The 26,287-nt window shown below is 42.1% G+C and overlaps 1 protein-coding gene across 2 annotated transcripts; it reads right to left on the bottom strand.

The window, feature by feature from the left end:
• Positions 1-862: 862 nt before the first annotated feature.
• On the bottom strand, positions 863-25,909 carry CD86 (CD86 molecule). 2 transcript variants are annotated; one of them, XM_060099928.1, is made up of 7 exons: positions 25,864-25,909; positions 17,791-17,811; positions 16,092-16,427; positions 14,208-14,516; positions 10,873-11,025; positions 3,449-3,494; positions 863-959 (listed from the first exon to the last, which is right to left on the bottom strand). In XM_060099928.1, the coding sequence occupies exons 1-7, from the start codon at positions 25,907-25,909 to the stop codon at positions 863-865; spliced, it is 1,008 nt and encodes a 335-aa protein (XP_059955911.1). The 2 variants fall into 2 exon arrangements, with proteins under 2 accessions (XP_059955911.1, XP_059955913.1); XM_060099930.1 differs by lacking the exon at positions 17,791-17,811.
• Between the last annotated feature and the right edge of the window lie 378 nt (positions 25,910-26,287).

The raw sequence follows: 26,287 nt of genomic DNA, 5'->3' as shown, positions 1-26,287 counted from the left end.
CTCTCTTGGCTCTTGAACAGTTGCCCCAGGCCATCGTCTCAGTCATTTTCTTTGAGAAGAGAAGTAGGGTTTATGATGCACAGCACTCTCCTGCTTTATCCAGCACTCTTCCCTAAGGCTCAGCAGTAGCTTCTTGGGCAGGTGGATCCTCCTTAACATTAGCAACAGCCCAGATGGTAATGGCTACAGAACTGGTTCCTTCTCTGTCTCTAATTTCCCAGATTTTGAGTTGGTCTGCTCATTGTTGTCAGCACACTGGGCCACCACTTTCCTTACTGACCCTCACAGAGGGACAGGAACTCCTTAGCAGAGGGTGGCCTTTTCTCAGTAATTACATTATTATAGTACATATTTCTTCATACTTCAAAATATTAATATTAACACTATAAGGCCATAAAATACATAACTCCCACCCGGACTGAAAAGGTAGTTGTTCGGTCACAGGTATACAAGATGGAATGGGTCACTACCTGAGATTCAGAGTAGATAAAAGCCACAATTCCAGGAATTGGGAGTTTTACATAAAACACAATTTATAACATTAAGAAAAGAGACTGAATCTGAAACAGGAGGTGTTAGTCTTACACATGATTCCTGAGCCAGGAACCAGTTAGGTGGGCTTGACCCACAAGTGTGCTCTGAAATGAAAAGAAACAGTTAAAATCTGCTCCTGGCATAGAGAGCAGAGCTGGCATTGTAGGGAGGCTATTTCACTTAGAGTGAATCGTGAAGCCCCCTCTATTATTAATAGTAATATTTTCTTGCCTTCTGGGAAGGCTTAGAGAGACAAGAAAAAGGTCAGTCAAAACTTGAAAAGAAAAGCATATAAAAACCGGATAGTCATATGGCATTTACTCTTTAATTAAAAATGTGTAGCACTTCTGTCGCCTGAGGCTGTCTTTGAAATGTTAATATCACACTGGGCTTCATCAGATCTTTCAGGTTCTTGGAGTTCTACTCTGGAAAAACAGAGAAAAGAATTCAGTGAGATTTCACAGTAGAGCCACTTTCTCTTTCTAGATTTCAATGATAGGGCAGAATATAAGGGGACATTGCAATAGCAATGAGGAGAAATAAACTACTGAAGAGAGGTGGAGATGTACCGTCCACACTTCCTAAATTACTATCTTTGATTTGTGTCTGGGCCTGCCCCTGCCCTATGCTGATTTCCCTGCTGCCTTCCCTCCGCAGCTCTTCCGGACCACTTCTGAACTAAGTCTGACAGGACAGGCAAGATCTCAGCACCTAGGCTCAACATCCTGGATTCCGAGACTCACAGCGGCTGGTGTATCCAGAGAAGTGCTGGGCACACTGGGAGCTGTGCACCCTGGGATCATGACTTGTGTCTCTGTGACCAGGTTTGTTTTATAAATTTATTTAATTTATTTATTTTTGGCTGCATTGGGTCTTCGTTGCTGCGTGCAGGCTTTCTCTAGTTGTGGTGCGCAGGGGCTACTCTTCGTTGAGATGCGCGGGCTTCTCATTGCGGTGGCTTCTCATTGCAGAGCACGGTCTCTAGGCGTGCAGGTTTCAGTAGTTGTGGCTCACGGGCTCTAGAGCACAGGCTCAGTAGTTGTGGCACATGGGCTTAGTTGCTCTGCGGCATGTGGGATCTTCCTGGACCAGGGCTCAAACCCGTGTCCCCTGCATTGGCAGGCGGATTCTTAACCACTGCGCCACCAGGGAAGCCCTGTGACCAGGTTTTTGACTTAGGGTTGCTTTGACCCCATGACTATGTGACCAGAGCCTTGATATTCTTGAGAGTCCAGTTTCTCAGGGTGGGTGGAAGTACAGACAATCTGATTGCATCATGCTGTGAAAGGATGGATCACCAGGAATCTTTGTGTATTCCTTCATGCATACATTCATTCTTTCAACAAATATTTATTTTAATAGCCAAGATATGGAAACAACCTAAGTGTTTACTGATGGATGAATGGATAAAGAAATTGTGATACACACACACCTACACACACATACAGTAGACCATAAAAAAGAATGAAATCTTGTCATTTGTGACAACATGGATGGACCTCGAGGGTATTATGCTAAGTGAAATAAGTCAGACAGAGAAAGAAAAATACTATATTATTTCACTTATATGTGGAATCTAAAGATAAATGAATAATAATAATTTTAAAAAATCAGTTTATGGATACAGAGAACAGATTGATGGTTGCCAGAGGTTGGGGGGGAGGTATGGAGGTGGGAGAAATGGGTAAATTTTTTTTAGTTTGAATAAATTGAATTTTTTAAAACAATCTGAAAACTTGAACTCTTAAAGAAAAAAAGCACCTCACCAAATTTTGCCTTCCACAGCCCTCATACGTGAACAAAGGAAAATATAAAGAAAAGGATATACACACTTCTCCCTATGCCATATTTAGGGTTACTTAAGTGCTGTTCTTATTTGAATTTGATTAGGTAAAGGATCTAGAAGGAAAGCCAAATAAATGAAAAATAAGTACAAATCAAACAAACATCTTAAATTATTGCTCAGCTGAAAGCAAACGTAAGAGAAAGTAAAGCCCAGAATAATGTTTATTTTTCCACAAAACTCCTTTTCAACATGTTATATACTTATCAAACCATTAGAGTGTAAATTCTATAAGTCTTATCATCTTTCAACCTGTATTCACCATGAAAATTACAACTACTGAAAACTGTTAGTATTATTAAAAGGCTACTTTCTATAGATCCAAACATATCTACTGCTGCAATTTCACAGTTTAAAAAATTTATTGAGCACCTACTATATGCCAGGCACTGTGCTAGGTTCTGGCAGCACAATGATGAGCTTCAATGATATATTCCCTGCCCTCTATAAAGTTTGATTTAGTTAAGTTTATAGAGTTTAATAATATAATTACACCAGTATATAAGTATAACCTGGTGTTATGAAGAAAAAACACAGGAATCCACATGATACTATAACAGGCTGACACAATCTAGTTTGGGAAGGGTTTTTAAGAAAGTGCAACTTGAGTCAGGATCTGAAGAATGAGGTGAAGAAGTGGCAAAGAACATTCCAAACAGAGGGCACAGCAGATGCAAAGACACTGAGGCTAGAGGGTACGTATTATCACTCCTCACTTATTTATTTATTCAATCCACACATGTAGGACACCCAGGCACTGTGCCAGGTACTGCGGTTACCATGGTGAATAAGATGCAGCCCATGATCACCACATCAGACCCTTTTGGTATTAATTTTTTACTTGACCACAACTGAACTTGCCATGACCCTTGGGCATTGTGCATAGGGCACACTGCCATCCATTTATAGCTAGGATATTTTCCTCCAAGTCCTAACTAGTCTCACTTTCCTTTTTCTCTTCATTAGTTCATGTATGCTGAGGTCCCAGCATGCCTCAGACCAAGCCTAGTTAAATTATAGACTCTCTGGGGATTGTACCTCTTTCAACAATGTTGTAGGGTCAGGACTCACCTTTTCTCAGTCTGTTCACTCTCTTTCCCCTCCATTTTGATGGTTTCTGAAAGAGACAAAAACAACTTCAGAAAATGTATTGCCCATAAATACTAAAAGAGGGAAAGTTTGAAGAGGCTCCTAAGTCCTAGGACTCAGAGAGAAATCGTTGTTGCCATATATGTGGAATAGATGGTTCCTTGATGAAATTTCATGGGGACTGAGAAGGAGCTTCTTTCATCGAAAAAGTAAATGCCTTCTTTTGTTCATTGTGCCTTAAGTTCTAATGTTGGGAATAGGTTTTACTTACAGCTCTATTCTTTACTAAACTAAAAATACTCCTGGGAGGTATAATACATTTAGTTTTAGCAATCATTTAGTGATGGGGGAAAAAGTTTCCAATCCTTTTCTGAAAGAAAGGTTTAGAAGGAGGAGGAAAAGGAAATCTTGCAGATGTTGGTGCTTAAATGGGTTAGCCAGCTGGTGCTACCAAATAATACACAAGGTTGCATGGAGAGGTTCAAGTGGTAAATTTCTAGTGCACTAGACCTCCCAAAGCCTGAGTTCCTACTGACATGGACTTACTACTGATGCAACTTTGGGTGAAAATTCCTCTGTGTTGACTGTTATGACCGTGCTGTTGTCCCACTCTGAGCCTTATAGCAGGGGTTGTTAACCCAGGGTCCATGGTGGAATTTAGGGACCACAGCAATCCTTTCAACAACACCCCTAATGGTTTTGAACACTTCCTGTTTTTGACAGTTCTCTTTGTGTGTGCATGTGTGTGTGTTTAAAAATAATCAGTTTTATTGAGGTAAGATACACAGTAAAATCCAATCATTTTCCATACAGATTTTGATGAGTTTAACAAATGTATGCAGGCATGTAACTACCACCACAACCAAGATATAGAACATTTATATAAGCCCAAAGAGTTCCCTCCAGCCCCTTTTCAATCAATTCCTTCCCCCCACCCCATCCCCTGTAACCACTGATCTGCTTAATGCCACAGTAGTTTTGCTTTTTCCAGGATTTCATGTAATGTGTAGTCTTTTCGTGCCTAGTGTCTTTCACATAGCGTAATGCTTTTGAAATTCATTCATGTTGTTTTATGTTACCAGTAGTCCATTCCTTTTTATAGCTCAGCAGTATTTCATTGTATGTATATAGCACGATTTGTTTATCCATTCATCAACTGCAAAAATTCAGGATGCCAGATTTTCAGTATTATGAAGAAAGCTGCTATGGACATTTGTGTGTGTGTCTCTGTGAAGACATATGTCTTTATTTCTCATGGGTAAATATCAAGGATTGCTGAGTTGTATAGTAGAGCATAAGAATTTCAGTTGCTTCACATCCTCTCCAACATCTGATATTTATCAGTCCTTTTAATTTTAGCCATGTTAGTGGGCATGTGGTGGTATCTCATTATGGTTTGAATTTGTATTTCCCCAATGACTAATGGTGTTATGACTGTGTGACTGTGCTTATGGGCCATTTGTGTATATTTTTATGTGAAGTATCTATTCAAGTCTTTTACTTTCTGCCTTTTGTTATATGGATTGTCTTCTCATTACTGAGTAGTATTATATAAGTATGTATTCTGGTTATAAGTCCTTTATTATATTTATATTTTACAAGCATTTTGTCCCAGTCTGTGGCTTGACTTTTCATTTTCTTAAAGTCAAAGGGCAAACATTTTTAATTTTGATGAAGTTTAGTTTATCAATCTTATCTTTTTATAATACAGTTTGTGCTTACCGTGTCCTATCTGAGATTTGCCTAACTTAGCTCACAAAATTTTTATTCTATGTTTTCTTTCAAAAGTTTTTAAATTTTAGCTCTTATTTTAGGTTTATGATCCACTTCAAGTTATGTTTTTGGGTGTCTAGGTTCATACTTTCCCATGTGGATATCTAACTGACCCAATACCATTTGTTGAAAAGACTATCCTTTCTGCATGGAATTAACTTGGCACTTTTGTCAAAATCAGTTGACAAAATCATATTTTTTGACTCTCCATTTTGTTCCATTGATTGATGTGTCTGTCCTTTCACCAGTGTCACACCTTGACTACTATAGCTATATAATAAATCTTGAAATTAGGTAGTATAAGTCCACCATCTTTGTTGTCATGTTTCAGAATTGTTTTGGCAATTGTAGATCCTTTACATTTCCACATAACTTTTAGAATAAGCTTTTTAATTTCCACTAAGGAGCCTGCCAGGATTTTGATTGATAGTGCATTGAAACCAAAGATCAGTTTGGGAGAACTGATATCTTAATAGCTAGTCTTCTAAACCATGGATGGACACGGCATAATTCTCCATTTATTTAGGTCTACTTTAACTTCTGTCAGTAGTAATGTTTTTTAGTTTTCAGTATACATACAGGTCTTGTACTTGTTTTTAAAAATTAATTCCAAAGCCTTTAATATTACTTGATGCTACTGTAAATGGTATTAAAAATTCAGTGTGCAATTGTTTGTTGTTAGTATGTAGAAAAACAATAGATTTTGTGTATTGACCTTGTATCCTGCTACTTTGCTACACTAAATCGGTTCTAATAGCTTTTAATGGATTCCTTAGGCTTTTCTACAAACATGATCATGTCATCTGCAAAATAAGGCAGTTTTACTTCTTTCTTTCCAATATGTATGCCTTTTATTTCTTTTTGTAGAGTTGTGGCACTGGCTAGGACCTCCAGTACAAGGTTGAACAGAAGCAGTGAGAGTGACATCCTTGCCTTATTCCTGATCTTAGGTGAAAGGAATCAGTCTTTTATTATTAACTATGATGCTAACTAAAGGATTTTAGTAGCTGTTCTTTGCCAAGTTGAGGAAATTCTTTTGTATTCCTACTTTTATGAGAGTTTATCTTTCTTTTTAAAAATTATGAATGGGTACTAATTTTGCCAAATGCTTTTTCTGTATCCATTGACATGTATTCTGTATCCACATGATTTCTCTTTTCAGTCTTTCAATAGGTGAGTTTTATTGCTTGATATTTGGATGTTAAACTTACCTTATATTCCTGGAATAAACCCCACTTAATCATGATGTATAATACTTTTAATACATTGCTAGATTTCAGTTGCTAATTTTGTTGAGCATTTTGGCATCTATGTTCACAAGGGATATGTGTAGTTTTCTTTTCTTGTAATGTCTTTTTCTAGTTTTGGTATTAGGGCTCCCCCTGCCTTCAGAGCAGCCTAGAAACTGACTCCAGGCAGTAAGTTGTGGACAATCATAGGGCTCACCTCATCTTTTCCCTTCTCTCAGGGACTATAGTTTTCTGTAGCCTGTTGTCCAATATCTGAAAACAGTTGTTGCATATATTTTGTCTGATTCTAGTTGTTTACGGCAGGAGGGCAATTCCTGTAGTAGTTAATCCTTAATGGGAGGAAGGAAAAGTCTGTGTCTTCTATATAATTTTAAAAGAGCGTTAACTGTTAGAAAAGTCTCTCATTTCCTTCTACCTTCTTATAACCTTCATTGAGATACCCTTTAGAGCCTCAGTTAAGTATGATCTTTGCAACCTATGGCAGTTTTTAGATATTTAAAGGCAGCACTTGTGTCCTCCCCAAGGCTTTTTTTTTTTCCCCTGGCTGAGCATTCTCAGTTATTTCAGATATTTCTTTTTTTTAAATACATCTTTATTGGAGTAAAATCGCTTTACAATGCTTTATTCGTTTCTGTTGTACAACAAAGTGAATCAGCCATATGCATATATATATCCTCATATCGATATCGCCTCCCTCTTGAGCCTCCCGTGCACCCTCCCTATCCCACCCCTCTTGGTCATTGTAAAGCACCCAGCTGATCTCCCTGTGCTATGCAGCAGCTTCCCACTAGCTATCTATTTTACATTTGGTAGTGTATATATGTCAATGCTACTCTCACTTTGCTCCAGCTTCCCCCACCCCACCCACCGTGTCCTCAAGTCCATTCTCTATGTCTGCGTCCATATTCCTGCCCTGCCACTAGGTTCATCAGTACCATTTTTTTTTAGATTCCATATATATGCGTTAGCATATGGTATTTGTTTTTCTCTTTCTGACTTACTTCACTCTGTATGACAGACTCTAGGTCCATCCTCCTCACTACAAATAACTCAATTTCGTTTCTTTTTATGGCTGAGTAATATTCCATTGTATATTTGACTGATCTTCCAGATACTTTGTAAATCTAGTTACATTCTATTTTTGTCAAAGTTCCTCTTAAAAATAATGGTTCTTATAGCTGAATACAGTATTTCAGGATGTCTGTACACCAACACAAATAATATTATCCTTTCATACTCATGACAAAATCACCACCGTTTTTTTTTTAAAAGCTTCTATTTTAAAATGAAAGCAGACAATAAAAAGACAGCTTCTAAACTTTTGGATTTGATTACAAATTTAGCATTTTGAAGAGTAGATATGATGATATCACCTAGTTTCAGTTTTTAAGCCCTGTGAAACTTTCTGTTTAAATGGTGGTTAAAAATGATTTATTTTGGAAAAGACATTTGCCCTTTAAGAAATCATTCCTGAAAGAGCCGAGGCTCTTCCAAATTTGGAGGAGGGAGGCAAGTTGTAAAAATTGTAGGTTGCTAGACACTATTACAAGACAGATTTTAGTCAGACAAGAACCAAATGAGGAAGTAAAACTTCAGGAGGAGCTATTTTAGTCTTTCTCCCCAATGGGTAAGCTGAGAGGGTAACTTCTGATTGGGAAAAGACAGTAATTGAAGGTTACAATTTCTCATGCTTTAACTGCCCTATTTGACAAAACAAAAAAAGGGAAGAGAGATTAGAAACCAGCTAGAACAACCATGGCATTTCCCTTTTATTCATTTAACAGCCTAAACAGGGTAAATATGTACGGTTGAGGAATACAAAAACTGTAACTACTGAACAATCACTGGAAAGGACTTTTGATGCCAAGTTAGTTAGTTGGAGGACTGTCTCCTCTGAGAAGAGGATTAATATTGGGTTAGGAGGAAGCTGCACTGTTGGAGAAATTTCTACTCATCAGTAAGCTTGTGTCTCTGTGGATGGGTCATGACTGTTTCCATGTTTGTCTACTGGCAGAATTTAGTTCCTTGTGGACTGAGATACCCATTTCCTTGCTGGCTTGCAGCTGGGGGCCATTTCCAGTTTCTAGAGGCCACCCACATTTCTTGGCTTACGGCCCCTTCCTCCATCTTCAAGGGCAGCAGTTGTGCGTTGAGCCTGTCTCAAGTTTTGGATCTCTCCTCCTTCCATTTCATCTTTCTAATCCAGGTGGGAAGGATTCTGTGACTCACGTGATTAGATTGGACCTACTTGGATAATCCCGGATAAACCCATCATTTTAAACTCAGTATATTAATCACGTATGAAAAGTCCCTTTTGCCATGTAGGATAACATGTTACAGATTCTGGGGTATATGAGGTGGATATCTTGTTGGTGGCATTATTCTGCCTATCATACAGCCAATGCCAGGGGTATCCACAAACAAGAGCAGACATTGCTAAAGTTACAAAACCCAGTTTTACAAACATCTCATATCTACGTGGCATAGTTACTTGGTACATCTCCCGCCTCCAGGGATATCAAGGCTCTTTTCTTTGACCAAACTTACTGGCACATGTGACTATCTGACCAAACAACTTTTATCTACCAATATTCTTTATCACATTCTTGAGGGGGTCGTATATGTACTATGCTCTCTTGTGGTCTTCTGCCTTTTAATACTCATAGCTCAATTTGACCATCTCAAATGCAACAGACACCCTTACAACTCTCTCATGTATACAGACACATCCTCTTTAACTCCCTTTATCTAGTCTCCTGAATTTTTCTGATTGCTTTTTAGGGGAAGAAACATTTTACTTGGCTTTTCTCCATCCCTTTTCTTTGTTTCGTTTGTAAGCTAATCATTCCAATGCAAAACCAGATTTAGGAGACAGCTTATTTCCAAGCAGAAGGTTGCTTCTGCACATTTAGCTAATTCTAAATGGCAAAGAGATTGAGAGAAAGAGAAGTTCAAAACGCTCATTTTGAAAAGTCAAAGCCTGGACAAGCATGATATATCTGTACATCTGACCCTGCACTCTGAATTTTACACTGTGTATCATAGAAATCTCTCAGTGTACCCTGTACTTTGGCAGTTTGAATGGCTCTGCCATATGCTTTGTGTTAATGTATTGAAACTGGATTATCACTCCTAAATTTCTTGGTTTTGGAATACAGCTGGATGAAATGAATGACTGCTAATGTCATCCATCTATGTTCTAGATGGATCTTAAAAGCAGCACCCTGAAATCTTAAGATGCTGACCAGAAGCATTACTCATCTTGTGCTTTTTACCATAAGTGAGTAAGAAGGTTTTACCTTAATTATTAGCACCAACCAAACTTTACTGGAGGCAATTACTGAGATAAAGCCCAAGCTTATCCTACAACTTCATCCAAACCAGCCCAAACCACAAACAGGCATGAGATTCTTACAAAGTCGGGGACCACTTTGCCCCCCATTGAACACAGGGCATTTTTACAACAGAAGTCAATGGGGAGGCTGCTCAATGCAGTGCTGTTTAAAATAGCAAAACTATGGGAACAACCCAACTGTCCAACAATATGGACTTGGTTAAATAAATTAAGGTGTATCCACATAATGGAGTATCTTGCAGCCATTTTAAATGATGCTGTAGAATAATACTTAGTGACACTGAAAATATTCTTCCAACATTTAGTATGAAAAAGTTAGAAAACAGTACATGTTATATTATTCAAATTGTGAAAAACAGTCCTCATAATACTATCCCACTTATGGAAAAATAACAGATTAATACATAGAAAAATCTGGAAGTTTTACACTAAAATGTCGGCATAATCATTTTTTCTTACTAGTAGAACTATAGGTGATTTTTATTTTCAGTATATTTGGTAATGGATATGTACTACTTGGTAATCCATATGAGTTAATATTATTTTTTAAAGTCAGTGGGGAATAATTCGTCTAACTTACTTCTCAGTAAACCGAGACTTTTAGAGATGAGAAGGCAAATCTTATGGTCACCTAATCCTCCCCTTCTCCCACCAAACATCCCTGCTTGAACATCATCAGGTCCATAATCGTGAACATTTAGAAGTGTTTTCACCATTTTACTTCATTGAATTCTCACAGTAACCTCATGAAATAAAGTAGGTAAGGCAAGGAATAATCAGCTTTGTTTGGAAACCAGAAGTACATTTGTAAACCTTAGGTTAGAAGTGTTGCCTTTCCTGGAAATCTGGGCAACCTTATCAGCTGCTGAGTCCCATATATATGGGCTCGAAACCCTGAGGGAACCTTTTCCTCCAAACACCTGCTGACTTTTTGCCAGACTGGGCTCAGCCAACGAGCTCCAGAAGGCAGCTGATTGGGAAGTTAGCTGCAAAGTGGCAATCTGCAGAGAGGACAAGCACTGACTCACCACATTCTTTAGAGGGGCCGGGCTGCTTCTTCTTCCTTTTCTTTAGTGTTAGAAAGAACACCATCCCACACACAACGACCAATGTTACAAGTAGAGCTGCAATCCAGAGGATGTGGTCTGGGACAGGGGGGCTTGGCACAGGCGGCTTTGCATCTAAAAATGAACCCAAGTTTTCAATCAGCCAGGAAGGTTGATTATAAAAGCTTTATAGGGCCTCCCTGGTGGCGCAAGTGGTTGAGAGTCCGCCTGCCGATGCAGGGGATACGGGTTCGTGCCCCGGTCTGGGAGGATCCCATATGCCGCGGAGCGGCTGGGCCCGTGAGCCATGGCCGCTGAGCCTGCGCGTCCGGAGCCTGCGCGTCCGGAGCCTGTGCTCCGCAATGGGGGAGGCCACAACAGTGAGAGGCCCGCATACCGCAAAAAAAAAAAAAAAAAAAAAAAAAAAAGCTTTATAATTGCTGCTCTTCTCTTTATTTACATGCCAGCATCTCCTCAGGGCTCTACTGCCAGAGCAGCCTGAAATCCACATGATTTGGGCCATAGAAAATCCCAGTCTCAGGGCCTCGGCAGCTGACTGAGAACCAAGCCAGTGACTCTGACCAAGTGCCTGGACTGAGCTGCCTTGCCTTCCCTTCCCAGAGACTGAGATGACAATGACCATGATCTAGAAGAGGGTCACCTTGGCCCTTGGTTCTGGATTCTGGGTAACATACCTGTACTGAGGCTCTGAAGGTACAGTCATCTGGGCAGCATCCGGCTTCCTCAGCCCCCTATGTGGTCAGGCCCCAAGTTTGTTTGTTTGTTTGTTTTTGCGGTACACAGGCCTCTCACTGTTGTGGCCTCTCCCGTTGCGGAGCACAGGCTCCGGATGCGCAGGCTCAGCGGCCATGGCTCACGGGCCCAGCCGCTCCGCGGTATGTGGGATCTTCCCGGACCAGGGCACGAACCCGTGTCCCCTGCATCGGCAGGCAGACTCTCAACCACTGCACCACCAGGGAAACCCTGGGCCCCACGTTTTGAAGTTTCTCTTATAGTAATTCCTCCATCCACTATCATCTCTAAATCAGGCTCCAGACACCTCTCACCCGGACAAACATAGCAGCCTCTTTACAGGCCCCCATCTCCAGGTTTGTTTGTTCTTTCCCCTGATGTCTAGGTGGACTACCTCAAGCATGGCTTTCAGCCGGTCTCTCATACTGGAAAACTTTTGATATGTCTTCATGCCCTGAGGATCAGGGTTAGAATCAGCTCCTGGGAAGTCGGGACTTACTTCCTTGCACAAGGACTCCTAAACTTACAGGAAGTTAAAAAACAGGCTTTGGGCGGAAAAATTAGGACTGAGTGGCCTATTTTATAGACATTTATGGGAAGAGGTCTGGTAGTTAATCTCAAATTGGAGAATAGGACCAGCTGAACTCCCATTAGCTTAGAGGCATTTTGTGTACCCATGCCCTGTTTATGGGACCTTAAGAAAAGGAATTGTTGGTACTGCAGGCCACATTCAACACTTTTTGTGTCTATCCCAGTTTAATCTCACTTGAACCTGTTTGGCATCCCAGTAAAGGAGGGTAATACTTGTTAACATGGAGGCTGCTACCTTTTGATACCCAAAAAGATTCCTTGACACAGGGCCTAACCTATATCTGATCTAGCCATAGAATAGGGACACAGAGAGGCAAGCCCCATCTTCCTGAGGCAGCTAGAGCTGAAACATTTCTGAAGATGGCGGCAGCTAGGAAGGTTTTGGCAGCAGTTGAGAAACGGCAGAAAGGTGAGCCACGATGAGGCTCTAGTGGTGGCGAGGCTCTGCTCCTGTGGGAGTCATGGCAGAGAGCCCCAGGGTGTGTCATGTGTGGTGATGTTGGCAGTGCCAAGAAGGTGCTAAATTTCAGGACAGCATGGGAGAGGCTTCTATCAGGCCAAGAGAGGCTACAGTGGAAGCAACCAGGACAGACAGGGTGACCTCGCTAGTTACTGAACTGTCAAGGGTCAGAGGTGTCTGATCAGAAGGAAATCAGCACCTGCACAGGGGACTGGCCCACTGGTACAGCTAAGCTGGCTGGTGGGGACTGGCCCCAGGGACTGTCCGTAAGAATGCATCAAGAGGCCAAGTTATGTTTGAACAATGAAACACCAGGAGAGGGGAGGCATTAAAGCCAGAGGATGGAGCAAGGAGCTGGATGGATGCCTTAGGAGGGGGCAAACCAAGGGTCCAGAGCTGGAGGAGGGGCCAAGGCAAACAGAAGGCAGATGGGTGGGGGGAGGGGTCAGGATCAGAACAGGCAGTGTTGAAGGCAGTGTGGGTACAGAGTGCCTTTATTGCAGGAGAGACTCTTGCAATTACTGCTCCTCAAAAGTGGGGTCTCGAATATGGATGTATTCTAGGGCAAAGCCAGGAATTTAAAATGGCAGACTCCTATTAGTGTACACTGCTTAGTTTCAACCCTTTCCCAGTGGGATTGGCCCCCATACTACACTGTCAACATGCCACAAGCGTTTCTGCTTCTGCGTATTTCCTTGACACATATGTACTGATGGCCACCACTGCCTGTGCCCATGGCAGATACTGCTAATAGACTGTGGCCCTCTCACCTCCCAAGCCTGAATGCTGTTTCAGAATTTTTCAGAAGATACCACAAGTTTGAGTACCTGTCATCTCTTTACCACACTTATTAAGCCCATTTATTTCTGTTATGGTAATATAAGGTCCCATGTTCTTTAGGAAGCCTTCACTGACCCTCAAAGAACTTGCCTATCTCTGAATGCCTATAAATCTTATTATCGGTCACTCTTGTTTTTAAATTTAGTTGTATATTTCCATGGGATATAATTTAGATTCTAATTCAATCCTTTTACAATCCAATTTACCATGTATGTCCATCGTGGAGTTCTGATTCTATTAGAAGGGCAGAGAGCGTGTCTTATACCTTTTGGTTTTCTCCCCTGAAACCAACAATGTCTAGAATGGTTTTGTACTCATAACAAGTGCTGTATGTATATATGAAAGTGTGTGTGTGTGTGTGTTTTAATGAGTGGAAGAATTTTAGCCTGGAGAAATCCTGCATCTTCGAACCTAAGCTTCAGAATCTTCTATCTAAAGGTAGCCCAAAAGACTGGGCCAGTGTCAAGGCTAAGAACGTGCTTCCTCAAGAGCAGCATAGGTTCATAGCCTCTTGGACCTTGTAGCACTCAGATGAAACAGGAGCCCTCTGTCTGGGTCTTTCCTAACAGTATGAAAATGGCCCAGTTGGAGTCTCCTGGCAAGCAGGGGACACTGGATGATCTGCCTTACCCATCTGTGTATAATACCTGATAAAAGAAACTGTCAGGCTTACCTATATTGCAAGGTGGCGAGAAAAGCAGTGTCTTCGTTGGCTCAAGTTGCAAGACACAGAAGATGCTCACGTTTGTTTCAGGAGGGATGGAAAAAGACATGCTGATAGAAATGTTGTACAGTTCTGTGATATTATTTTGAGATTTCTTCATGACAGTGTCATACTCAGTAGTTGAATTCTTAGTTTTTAGCAATATATACATCCTCTGAGGTTCTGGGTAACCTTGTGTAGATGAGCAGGTCAAATTTATGATGTTAGAATTTTCTGTTTGATTAGGAATTAGATTTATTTCTGGTTGACTGAAGTTAGCTGAAAGCAGAATAGAGATATAAAAAAAAATCAGTTTAAATTTAGATGTATCTAGAAGGGAACAACAAATAACTAGGTATCCTGGGAACTCACTGGGGGCACACCTGGCAGGCCTCAGGGTGTCTAAATTGTGGACCTCAGCCCACGGTGAGAGCCACATAATGATCCCACATTTGTTTTTCAGGAATGGAGTTTGGGGCCACCATGCTTACTTCCCGCTTACCCCAATCAAGGAGGTGCTCTCTGAGCAACAGGAGGGCTAGCTCCTTCTGCCAGCCAAATCCCTTGCTCTTCTTCTGTAGTCAGTAGGTACTGTGCAGGTTCTACATACTAATTTATAATTTAGAATATTGTTTCTAAAATTTCAGTGATTCGCATGATATTGTTACAAGTTTTGCTATATCCACCTACTCCTTAAGCACTCTGCTTGTATGTGATGTGGCCGGTAGAAGGAGGATTGCCATGGTGTTACCTACTTTAAACCTCATTAACAATAATTAATCTGGACCTAGTAATCCCACACCTGGGTATCTACTCTAGAGAAATGAAAACTTATGTTTATTCAAAAAATTTGTACATGAATTTTTACAGCAAATCTATTCATAATAGCCCCAAACTGAAAACAACCCAATGTCTTTCCATGGGTTGAGTAGATAAACAAAATGCTACTTAGTAATAAGAATGAACAGATTTTTGATACATGCAACAACTTGGATGACTCTCAAAGACATTACGTTAAATAAAAGAAGCTGGTCGTAAAAGGTTACATACTGTATGACTTCATTTATGTGACATTCACACAAAGATAAGACTATAAGTTGCAAAACAGGGGTTATGGGTATAGAGAGGGTATGACTATGAGGGTATAGCATGGGGAAATTTTTTTAGGGTGCTGAGAATGATTTGTATCCTGTTTATATTGCTGGTTATATAAATCTATATGTAAGTTCATATTAATAGAACACCAAACTGTACACCAAAATAAAAATAATTTTACTGTATTTTAATTTTAAAAAATCTGTAGTGACATTTAGGTTTTTCAAGGCCTGGAAAAACAAGGGAGCTGGTTTGTCAGCTTTTGGATTGTGTGCCTTGGGTTATTTCCCTCCTGTCTACTGGGCTTTTGGTTGGGCAGCAAACAAGTCATAAGCAACCTCCAGGAGGCTGAAGGGAAAGCCCAAATCAGCCAGCTGTCACCCTAGGTAGGAGCTCCAGGCAAAGATTTAGTGGGTGAGAACTCTTGGACTAAAGGAGAAAATGAATGTAAAAGAGATTTGAGACCTATATGGTTCATATAAACTTAAGGGCCAAATCACCCATGGTTTTCACTTAGCCACATTACCTTGGTTTAGTTAGCTCTATCTGGTCCCCAGAGCAGATTCTTACAGATCATTCAGAAGTAAACTATAAAAAGTACGAAGGACTTTTAGTTTCCTACTCCCAAGCCCTGCAGTCCCTTCAAACAGGCTTCCCAGAATTGGCTGTCCTCTGCCTCTCTCGAGGCGGCCCTCTCCCCCACCTATTGCAGTCTCATCTGAGACGGCCCCGGATCTGAATGCGCCATTGGCTACATACCCAGCACTGACAGGTCAGAACTCATCTGGTAGATGGGAATCAGTCCTTGGGGTCCTTTATAATGGATGAAACATTGATACGAGCCCTTGTCCTTGATCTGAACGTTGTGGAGTCGCAGTGTCCAACTGTCCCGGTCAAAGCTCGTGCGGCCTATATACTTGGGATGAACATTGTGAGGCTTCTCTTGGCCTCTGTACAGCTCATAGAGAACCAACTTATTCTGGTCCTGCCAAAATATCACCAGCTCATCCAGGTTTAGGTTTTGAGGGTTTGGAAAGTGGCATGGCAGGTCTCCAGTCTCATTGAAAAATGCCTGACTTTCCAAGGAAGCAGCACCTGAAAGAAGGGAAGGTGGAAAGTGGGGAAAGAGACACAAAAGGGAAGAAAGAAAGAAAGAAAAAAAAACCCCAGAAACTCCATTTCTCTTTATACAATACCCAGATGCTATCTTATCAGTAATGATCTTGAAGAAGTAGATATTAAACTCTGGAACTGTGCATACACATTGGCATGTGCAGAAAGGAAGGGGCTTTTGTCCTCACTCTACTGATAACTAACTGGGTGGCCTTGTGCAAACTGCAACTCCTATGAGGCTCAGTTTCCTTATCTGTTTAATGAAGGGGTGGACTAAATGTTCTAAGTTTCTTTCCAGTGCTATGGTTCTGTGAATTTAAATCCCAGAACAGAGAAAATCAGCAAAGTTAGACAACTCATTCACCCATTGCTTACTTCCCTATAATCTGAATATTGATTCTCTTCACTGTAGCTGTTACAGGCTCCATTACTTCTTCACCATGACCAAAAGCTCCCTTCTCCCCTCCCTCTCCCCTTATTCCTTGGCCTGCTGTGGTGAAAAGAGTTCCGATATCCCTCCTTTCATTATGCCTTGGTAGCTGGGGATCACAGTGAATGATATCTTTGAAATTCAGATAGTTCCCTTTATAAAGTTTCCCTCATGACTGCTGCTCCCATGCCAGCTCTCTCAAGGGTATAAAACAGTTTGGAAATGACACAAATGGTCAACCAAGGCTTCTATTCTGTGAACTCGCTAAGCTCTTTCAGAGATCAGAAAGAGAACTGGGCAGATCTGATGGGATTGTGGTGGTCGAAGACCATTTAAGATACATGAATGAAATGCTGGAAATGAATCATAAATGGGAAGGTGAGGATGTACTTTTGGAGTACTGGGGAATCCCCAGGTACTACAGACTTGCTCTCCCCAGCATGCATTGCTTTTGGAAATGTTTTCAACCCCTGGAGAATGTACTGGGAGAGTTCAGAGAAAGGCTTTCATCCCTGAGGGCATATTGGGGTTTGTGGAGGGATTTGGGTCTCCTCACTCCTTAAAAGTGATTGATTATAGGGTTTCTGTAGGACCTATTCTGGATCACAGAATTACTTGAGACCCGGCCAAGAAATTAAGTAGTGGTGAGTGAGAAGTGCAGGGTTAGGGGAGAAATGCCGTTTCTTAGTTAATATGAAGTTAGACGCCACCTTGGGGAGGGAGTTAGGATGGGTTCTAAGTAAAGCTTCATCATTCCAGACTTCAGTAAAGGGATGTTGACATTAAGGAGGAAAGGAGAAGCAGGTTGGTGAGGGAGATGAGAGGAGTTATCTGAGGCGTTCTTTTTTTTTTTTTGGCGTGACGCGGGCCTCTCACTGAGCACAGGCTCCGGACGCGCAGGCTCACGGGCCCAGCCGCTCCGCGGCATGTGGGATCCTCCCGGACAGGGGCACGAACCCGTGTCCCCTGCATCGGCAGGTGGACTCTCAACCACCGCGCTACCAGGGAAGCTTTGAGGCGTTCTTTGAGGGGTGGAAGGAGAAATTAAATTGATCTGATCAATAGGTTTCTCTTCTAAGAGGGAGTAGACATGCACTTGGTGAAACTGAACTGTGTGCAGAGTGGCCCAGTGAGGACCATAATCAAGGGGGTGGGTGCCTGGGGTAGTCTTGAACTCTATGGGAAGGGACTCGAGGCATCAGTGAGAGTCGGCACAAGTTTGAATCACTGCCTATTGCATTACACTCACTAGAAGCCTGTGAAGCCCTTGAAAGCAGAAAGTACAGTCTGTACAAGATGCATTCCCATATTGGAGGGAGGCGGGAAAATCTACCTGGGTACCTGGAACAGTGAAAGGGGGACCTAAAGAAGACTTACTGTGTTCAGTAACTACTTATCAGGCACTCCTGGGGTGCTGGTACTCCTCTGCTAAACTCTGAATGATAATGTAAGGGTGTCACCTACTGTAAAAGCTTCTAGCAACTATCTCTGGGGAAACTCACACTGGTTTTATCACTAACTTGCCATATGATATAGAGCAGATGACCTGGTGGGGAAACCAAACACATAGTTGAAAATTCTGCCAGTTAACAGTCACCATTACGTTATTATTCAGCAGTGCCTCTGGCCTGGAAATGACTTTGCCTTTGGCTTCTTCTGTCTTCCTGACTTAGGGTTGCTTCTCTACAGAGCCTCACAGAGCCTCTTCTCCTGCCCACCCATTCTCTCCACTCACAGAGGGGTCCAAGACTCAGGCTCCCTCTCCCAAAGATTATACAGAATTTTCTTTCCACCCATGTAACTGTTCCCCTCTCACCTGCCAACCGAAAGTGTGGTCTGTGCTCTAAAGGCATCGGCATCCCCAAGGGGATGCAGAATCCCTGGCCCCACTCCAGACCTTCTGAGTCAGAATCTGCATTTTTAACAGACTTCCAGTTTGAGAAGCTGCAATAGAGTATTTCTATCTCTGCCTCCAGAGTGGAACAGAGAGATGACAGAACAAGAAAAATTTGTTTCCATCCATCCTTCTCCAAACCCTCTCTCTTCACCCTGGGGTGGAAATCACTCTGAAGTCCATTCTGAGGGCAACTGAAAGTATTTCACAACTTACTCCATAGTTCCTTGCCAACCACTGGCTTCCATGACATCACTTAGAGCTATGCATGCTAATTGCCTCTCTGATGATATGGGGAAGATTTAGCTCAAAGTCTGTTTTTTCTAAGTGGCTTCAGGCCTCCCCTGTTATGACCCCAAACCTTATGCCACCCAGCTACAGGACTTGCTGGGCTCCACTGGAGGGTAAGCATCGCGATTCTCTCTCTTTCCTAGCACTTGAGTCATAGAAATGGTCTGGGTCTAGTTATAACTGGTTGCTATGATGATGATAGGAGCTAGGCACTCAAGAATCCATCTAGACACCTCCCTAATCAGCTGGAGACATTTCTTTCAAAGGATACTTGAGGACGTCATCAGCAAGAAACTGTTTGTCTGTCAGACAAAAACTACAGTCTTCTAACTTTGTGAGGTCTCTGACCCCACCTGGGACTTCAGTCTTCCCCAGCTACTACCCCGCATGCATGTCTTATGTATTCTAGGGTCATATCGTCCTCATATTACTATGCTTATCTGTACTCATGGATTTCCCTTCTTTACTAAACTTCCTCCAAAGCTTTACTAGGCCCTATGGAAGCCTCATTCCATTGTAATAAACTCCTCTATGTCTTCAAACTCTTCATCAAATGTTTCCCCCAGGGTTGTGCTTTCATTGAAATCTGGCCCAACCCAAAGAATGTCACATGCCTCCAGCCACTGCTTGTTTTATCACACATCAGAGGGACCTTGAGCAACACTCTTCCCCTTTTGAGGTGTTCTCCTCCCTCACTGCTGTTAGCTACTAATCATTTGTCACTACTTCCTTGCTCTCTGAAGAATTTTGTCATTAGATGCAAGGTCTTTCTTTCCAATCAATTATTCCTATCAAATTGGGTGACTTTGGCATGGATGAGTTTACCAACACCCTTGCCTCAAAGGTCTTTGATCGTTTCCACTTCAAAGATCTTCATCCACAGGCTATTTCAGCAGCCCCTTTCCCATGACATAATCCTAAACCTTATCACAAAGAACACCTCTGCCCCTAGAATCTCAATGTACCAATCTCTGTCCACAAGATATTTTCCACCAAGGTTTGCTCTTGATTACTCTTCCTACATCTGTTCTTCAACTTTATTAAGACCTCAGCTCTGTCCAGTCTAGACCCTATAATGCAGTGCTTTCCAAAAGCACTCTCTTAATAAGTAGCTAGTATGACTGAGAAACTGAATTTTCATCTTATTTAATTTTAACTAATTTAAATTTAAATAGCCACATGTGGCCGGTGGCTGTCATATTGGATAGCACAGTGATAGAATATTTTTTCAATCATTCTCTTGCAAGCAACTTCAATAAACTTGCCCCCTTGTGCAGATTTCATCCCAAGAGCAATCTACTTTTGATCTACATATCTGTTCTTAGGACTGAATGTTTGAGCACTCCTGGAGGAAGTTATGCAGTTGATCAGGCTGGTGACATTACAAATTGGTAGTCTCTAGTTCCACTTAACTTGGCCTCTGAGCTGCTCGCCCTGCTCACCACCCTCTCCCTTCCTCACAGCAGTTACTTCAGCAGTACCCTCTGCTACTGCTTTTAGTTTCTCTTTCTCCTATTTTTTTTTAACATTTTTATTGGAGTATAGTTGCTTTACAATGGTGTGTTAGTTTCTGCTGTATAACAGAGTGAGTCAGCTATACATATACATCCATCCCCATATCTCCTCCCTCTTGCGTCTCTCTCCCACCCTCCCTATCCCACCCCTCTAGGTGGTCACAAAGCACAGAGCTGATCTCCCTGTTCTATGCTGATCTCCCTGTGCTATGTGGCTGCTTCCCACTAGCTATCTGTTTTACATTTGGTAGTGTATATATGTCCATGCCACTCTCTCACTTTGTCCCAGCTTACCCTTCCCCCTTCCCGTGTCCTCAAGTCCATTCTCTAGTAGGTCTGCTTCTTTATTCCCGTCCTGCCCCTAGGTTCTTCATGACCTTTTTTTTTTTTTTTGATTCCATATTTATGTGTTAGCATACGGTATTTGTGTTTCTCTTTCTGACTCACTTCACTCTGTATGACAGACTCTAGTCAACTCTCTGAAAGAGTAAGTGGAGATTGCTGCCTCCATCCCCAGCCTCTGTCCCCACCTCTCTGCTGAAACTTCCCTGGCAGATGTTGTCAGTGGCTTCCCCCCACTGCCAAACGCAGAACACTTTTCAGACCTCAGATCAAAAGTGTGTTCTAAGTACCGAGTAAGATAAATGAGGATAAATCCACACCTAGATATGTTGTGGTGAAGCTGCTAAACAAAAAGCATAAAATATTTTTTCAAATTTACAAAGAAGAAGTATTGAATTGAATCTTTTCATTCTTTAAAAAAAATGAAGAAAGAATACCTATAAAGCAATGACAGTTAGAATGAAAGCTCCTTAGCAACCATAAACCAAAGAAGACAATGGGGCAATAACTTCTGAATGAGTAAAACACACACACATACAAATAAAGCAAATTACAGCATTTCAACCCACTGGACTAATACAATTTCAAGAATTATAAAAATGAAAAGAATTTAGAAACATGAGAAAGTGTGTATGAAACAATATTGAATAGAACATATTCAGGGATTTGCCTATATATTGTGGTCACAACTATATATAACTAGTTTTACTCTCTTGCCTATTACACTGTAGTGAGGACCAGAGGAGTGATTTTTTTTTTCTATCTTTTTAAAGTGTTTTTTTTTTTTTTTGATGTAGACCATTTTTAAAGTCTTTATTGAATTTGTTACAATATTGCTTTTGTTTTATGTTTTGGTTTTTTTGGCTGCGAGGCATGTGGGATCTTAGCTCCCCGACCAGGGATCTAACCCACACCCCCTGCTTTGGAAGGCAAAGTCCCAACCACTGGACCACCAGGGAATTCCCAGAGGAGTGATTTTTAAGTAGTGGAGGGAGTTGACTACTTTTCAATGGAGACATCTATAGGGAGAATGAATGAAAGAAAGTGAAAATGAAACCAAGAATGGATAAATACTCTTAGAGACTGTTGAAAGAGTTTTCATAATTTTGAGGTCCTGGAACTTGGCCCTATGCCTGGCCATGGCTATAAAGGAAGGGCTACAAGTGTTTTTGTTTCTGTAAATCTTAACAGTACCGAGGGGGCCAAAATCCCGAGTTGCATACTCTGGAAATGGTATTAAGATCTCTTACAGAGTAAAAACAAGCCACAGCGCCACAGTCTCTCAAACTCTTGCTCCTTCCCAAAGTAGTCTGTTTGCCATTGGAGCCTCTCTCTTCCCTACAAGTTTCACTCTTGCTCCCAATCAGCCCTCTACTTATCCTATTCAGTGACCATCTTCCAGTAAATTAACTTGTCTGACAGCCCATTCTCTCTGGAACCTACTAAATACTCTACTAAAATGATCCACTACTTCGGAAGTAAGATACTCCCTACTGGGGAGCAAACATCTATTTCAAAGGCCTCTGAGACAGTACCTTAACATAAAGGGGTGACTCCAATAGGAGAACTACTAGGCTCCATGACAATTCTTTGGGAATTTGGGAATTACGTCTGAACTATCTATCTATTCACCTCTGTGATTATAGTGACAACTATCAACAGCAACAGGAAGTGGAAGTCAAAGTAATCATCTAAACATAATCCTCATGCAGCCACCCATGTAGGAACATGCAGAAACCTGGGAGGAAACAGTAGACCTTTACACAAGATAGGAAATGAGGGTTTGAGCCAATTTCATGTAAATCTTAAAGTGAATGAAGACCGCCAACTATACTCCTGGTACATTAACTGAACCAGAGGTATTGTTCAAGAGAAATGAGAAGCCTTAGGACCCAGAAAACCCCCAGACAATAAGAGCAACCATAGAAAGTCAAACTAGGAAGAAACTTCCTCCTGATAACGTGAGCTACTGATTTTCCAAATACCACTCTGACTCCAGCTTTAAGTACTGCTGGAGGTGCTGAGATAGCAGCCAACAGAGCTGGACAGTTAGAGGTGCCTTTGCAAGTGGCACTTCAACATTCCTTTAGCTTTATGAATACAAAACACAAATTATAACCTAATTCTGCAAGGCCATGGCTGCCCTCTCGCCCTTTTAGGTTTTAAACTCTCGTCCAACTTTCGCCTCATGGGCCACGGCAGCAACTACAATGTCTGATTTCCATGACTAGGAGAGGACACAAAACATATGGAGGGAAAAGGAGAAACAGAATTAGTTCACTGTACTGTTTTATCTCTGCTGTCAGATGAATTATTCAGCCCTGCATTTTTGCTGTGGATTATCTGGGTCAATTGCATCTCCTTTCTCCCTTTGGATTCCTGCCTATGGGCAGGTCACTGCTTGCCAGCCTAGCAAGCAGAGATGTGCCCTGAGAAGAAAGATAAAATTCAAATAGATTCTTTTTCATTCTTTAAAAAAGAATGAAATCTGTTTTATTATTTTTAATCATGTGTTAAGTATTGGCAATGTTATCTTCCAATCAGGTGTCACCATTTTCCTATCCCACTTTAAATTTCTACTGCCAAAAATATAACTACTACTCTCTCACCACCATAAAGCTTAAATGACTTCCATTTGGGGGAGTTATTTTTAAAGTTTCAATATTGATAACTCTCTTTTTAGAATTTAGGAAGTGTCCAAGCAGTTTCAAATGCAAGGCAAGGGCAAAAGTGACACCTGGACTCAGTTTTGATAAGGTTTCTCAGTTTTATTCTCACTTTCCATGTGCAGAGTCAGAAAGTTTGGGGGGGGGTGGTGGTGGTGAATGGTATCTCAATCCAGGCTTTTCTGAAAAACTGTTTCCAGGACATTTTTCTTTCTTCTCTCCCAAGTCATAAGAGCTGGGCTGGTCACTGTATGAGAAGGGCCAGGGCCCGAGCTGTAGGGACAGCTAAGGTGTCAGCTGCTGGGAAGGTGGAGGATGTACCTGGTGGGGAACTTGTGAACTTGGCTAAGGCACAAGCCACGTTATCTATCAAAGTTGTTTGAGTCCCCAAGGGACAAATCATAGTATTATGGAGAGTTCCCTAGCAAGAGTTAGGAGGAACAGCATAATGTCAAGGTGAAGTGAAGAGAGGCTGAATCTATACTGCTAGGTGTGAATCCAAGCTCTGCCACTTATTAGCAATGTTGTCTTAGGCAAATTACTTAACCTCTCTGGGTTTAGTTTGCACAGCTGTAAAGTGGGGAATCATAACAAGACCTAAAGCAGAGAGTTATGATGATGTTTAAGTGAGTTCATATTTATAAAATGCTTAGAACAGTACCTGGCACAAAGTAAGCACTACATCTCTGTTTTGTCAAATAAATAAAATAAGAAGTGGGATGGGAAGGGGTTCTTGCTGGATAATGTCCTGCAAAGCTTTGTTTTATCCCCTTTCTCTGTTTCTCTTGTTCACACATAACTTCTACCTCCCCAAGAGCTAGAGTAACAGGTCATATTGGTGCTGGGAGGTGGAAGCTGCTGTTATGACCTAAGTCAGTAAAGTGATCAGTTAGCCCATCTATAGATCAGGCAGCACATCTATAGCACAGACCCAACAAGCTCCAAGGTGCTAAACAGAAAACACATCACAAAAGGCCTGTCCCAGCCAGCATCAATCTCAGGGAGCATCTCTCCCTTGTAGCCTGACTCCTTTTACCCACAGCAGGGACAAGGACAGTGGCCAAGGGCCTGGTGTGTGGCTATCAGAAGGAGGTAAGCTCATGGCCAGGCCAGTTAGTCAGGGGCAGCCTGTGTGCTGTTGTAGCCAAACAGCAGGCTGGGCTCCCCCTCCCTGTCTGCCCCACACCAGGACGGGATGCCTTCCCTCTCGTTGCTAAGGGTGGGGAAAACAAGCAGCAGGAAGGGGATGGGCCAGGAGAAACTAAAGGCATCCAGTCACAGGATGGGCGGCAGGAACCTCGGCCAACCCCAGTTTACAGATGAAACTGAAACTCAAAGAGAGCAGTAAACAGGGAAGGTCTGGGTTTTGTGAGGCCTGACACTTCTAAAATTTCCTTTGAGGGGGAAGAGCTCTTTCAGAAAAAGAATACAGAACACAAAACAAAATGCCCATGGCCACTACAGTGCCACTCAACATGGGGAGAATGTGATCGAGACAAAAGTCGAAAAGTCGCAGTGGAAAGAGACAGTGGTCTTAACTTACTGCGGTTAAAATATCTTATTAATGAAAATTTTACTAAGGCTTAAGACACAGGACCACACTGTTAGGGCTCCTCCTGGGGTCTCGGAGGGGCTTGGAAAGAGCTGTGCAAGTGAGGAGCCCTGAAGCTGAGTCCCTTATCCTGACGGTAAATCAGCTGATACAATTAGCTGAGGGTCACTGAAGCAGGTGGTAGCAGAGCTGGGTTTCTTGATCCTCCCAGTAATCAGTGCCAACTATGATCTATGGGCACGGGCTGGTGGGGAGGCCAGTGGATTGTGGGGGAGAGGGAAGGTAGGGAACGAGAAAAACAATGATCGCTGGTGGAAGGAGACGTTTAGAAGCCTGTCAGCCATTTCCTAAAAGTGTGAGAATGCCAGAAGTGGGAACAGGGGAGCAGAAGGGTTAAGCCTCAGGCGTGTCAGAGTAGGGACCCTCCCCCAGCTCCCTGGGCACCAATGGACAGGCCAGTCTACCCTCCTCTGTGCATCCAGGACCACGGGTGTGAGACGACAGAAGGTGTAGGGCTCCATCTCAGGCTGGGCCCGCCATCAGCTGAGATACTTGTTCTCGATTGTGATACTTCCTTCTTCTCCATGAAAGTCTTTTGCATGTGGTATTGTGAACGCTGAATAGAAAGTGAGTAAAACCCATCAAATCTCAAACCCCAGCTTGTAGGTCAGGTTCATCGGGAGACAGTGGGAGGATTCTAGGACTTTATAAAGCCCAGAGGGTGCTTACCAGACAGCAGGAGGGCCATCACAACGAGAGTGTTTCTCAGTCCCATAGTGCTAAAGTTAAAAAAGAGAAGATAAAGCTTGATTAGAAAATGAAACCAAAAACCAAAATATAACAAGTGGAGTTTGAAATTCACTCAGGCCCATGGGTGCGGCAGAGATCAAACAGTGTGTACACCAAAGCCATTTTCTTTTCCTCCTAACCCCACAGACACGCCCTATTTCCCAGTCCCCCCACCCCATGTTAGGTGGACCATGTGACTGGTTTTTGGCCAATAGAATTGTGGGCAGAAGTGACAGGTGTTACTTCCAGATACAGCAGCACTAAAGCCTCTCTCTTGCCTCCTTCCCCTGCCTTCTTGGATGCAGAGGATCCAGAGGAGGAGTCCAAGGGCCTAGAAGATGGCAAAGCCTCACTATGAAAGAAG

Source organism: Mesoplodon densirostris, chromosome 5 (assembly GCF_025265405.1).
Source record: "Mesoplodon densirostris isolate mMesDen1 chromosome 5, mMesDen1 primary haplotype, whole genome shotgun sequence".
NCBI lineage: Eukaryota > Metazoa > Chordata > Mammalia > Artiodactyla > Ziphiidae > Mesoplodon > Mesoplodon densirostris.
Note: the sequence above shows the minus strand (reverse complement) of the source record. Positions and strands in the feature narration are given on the sequence as shown.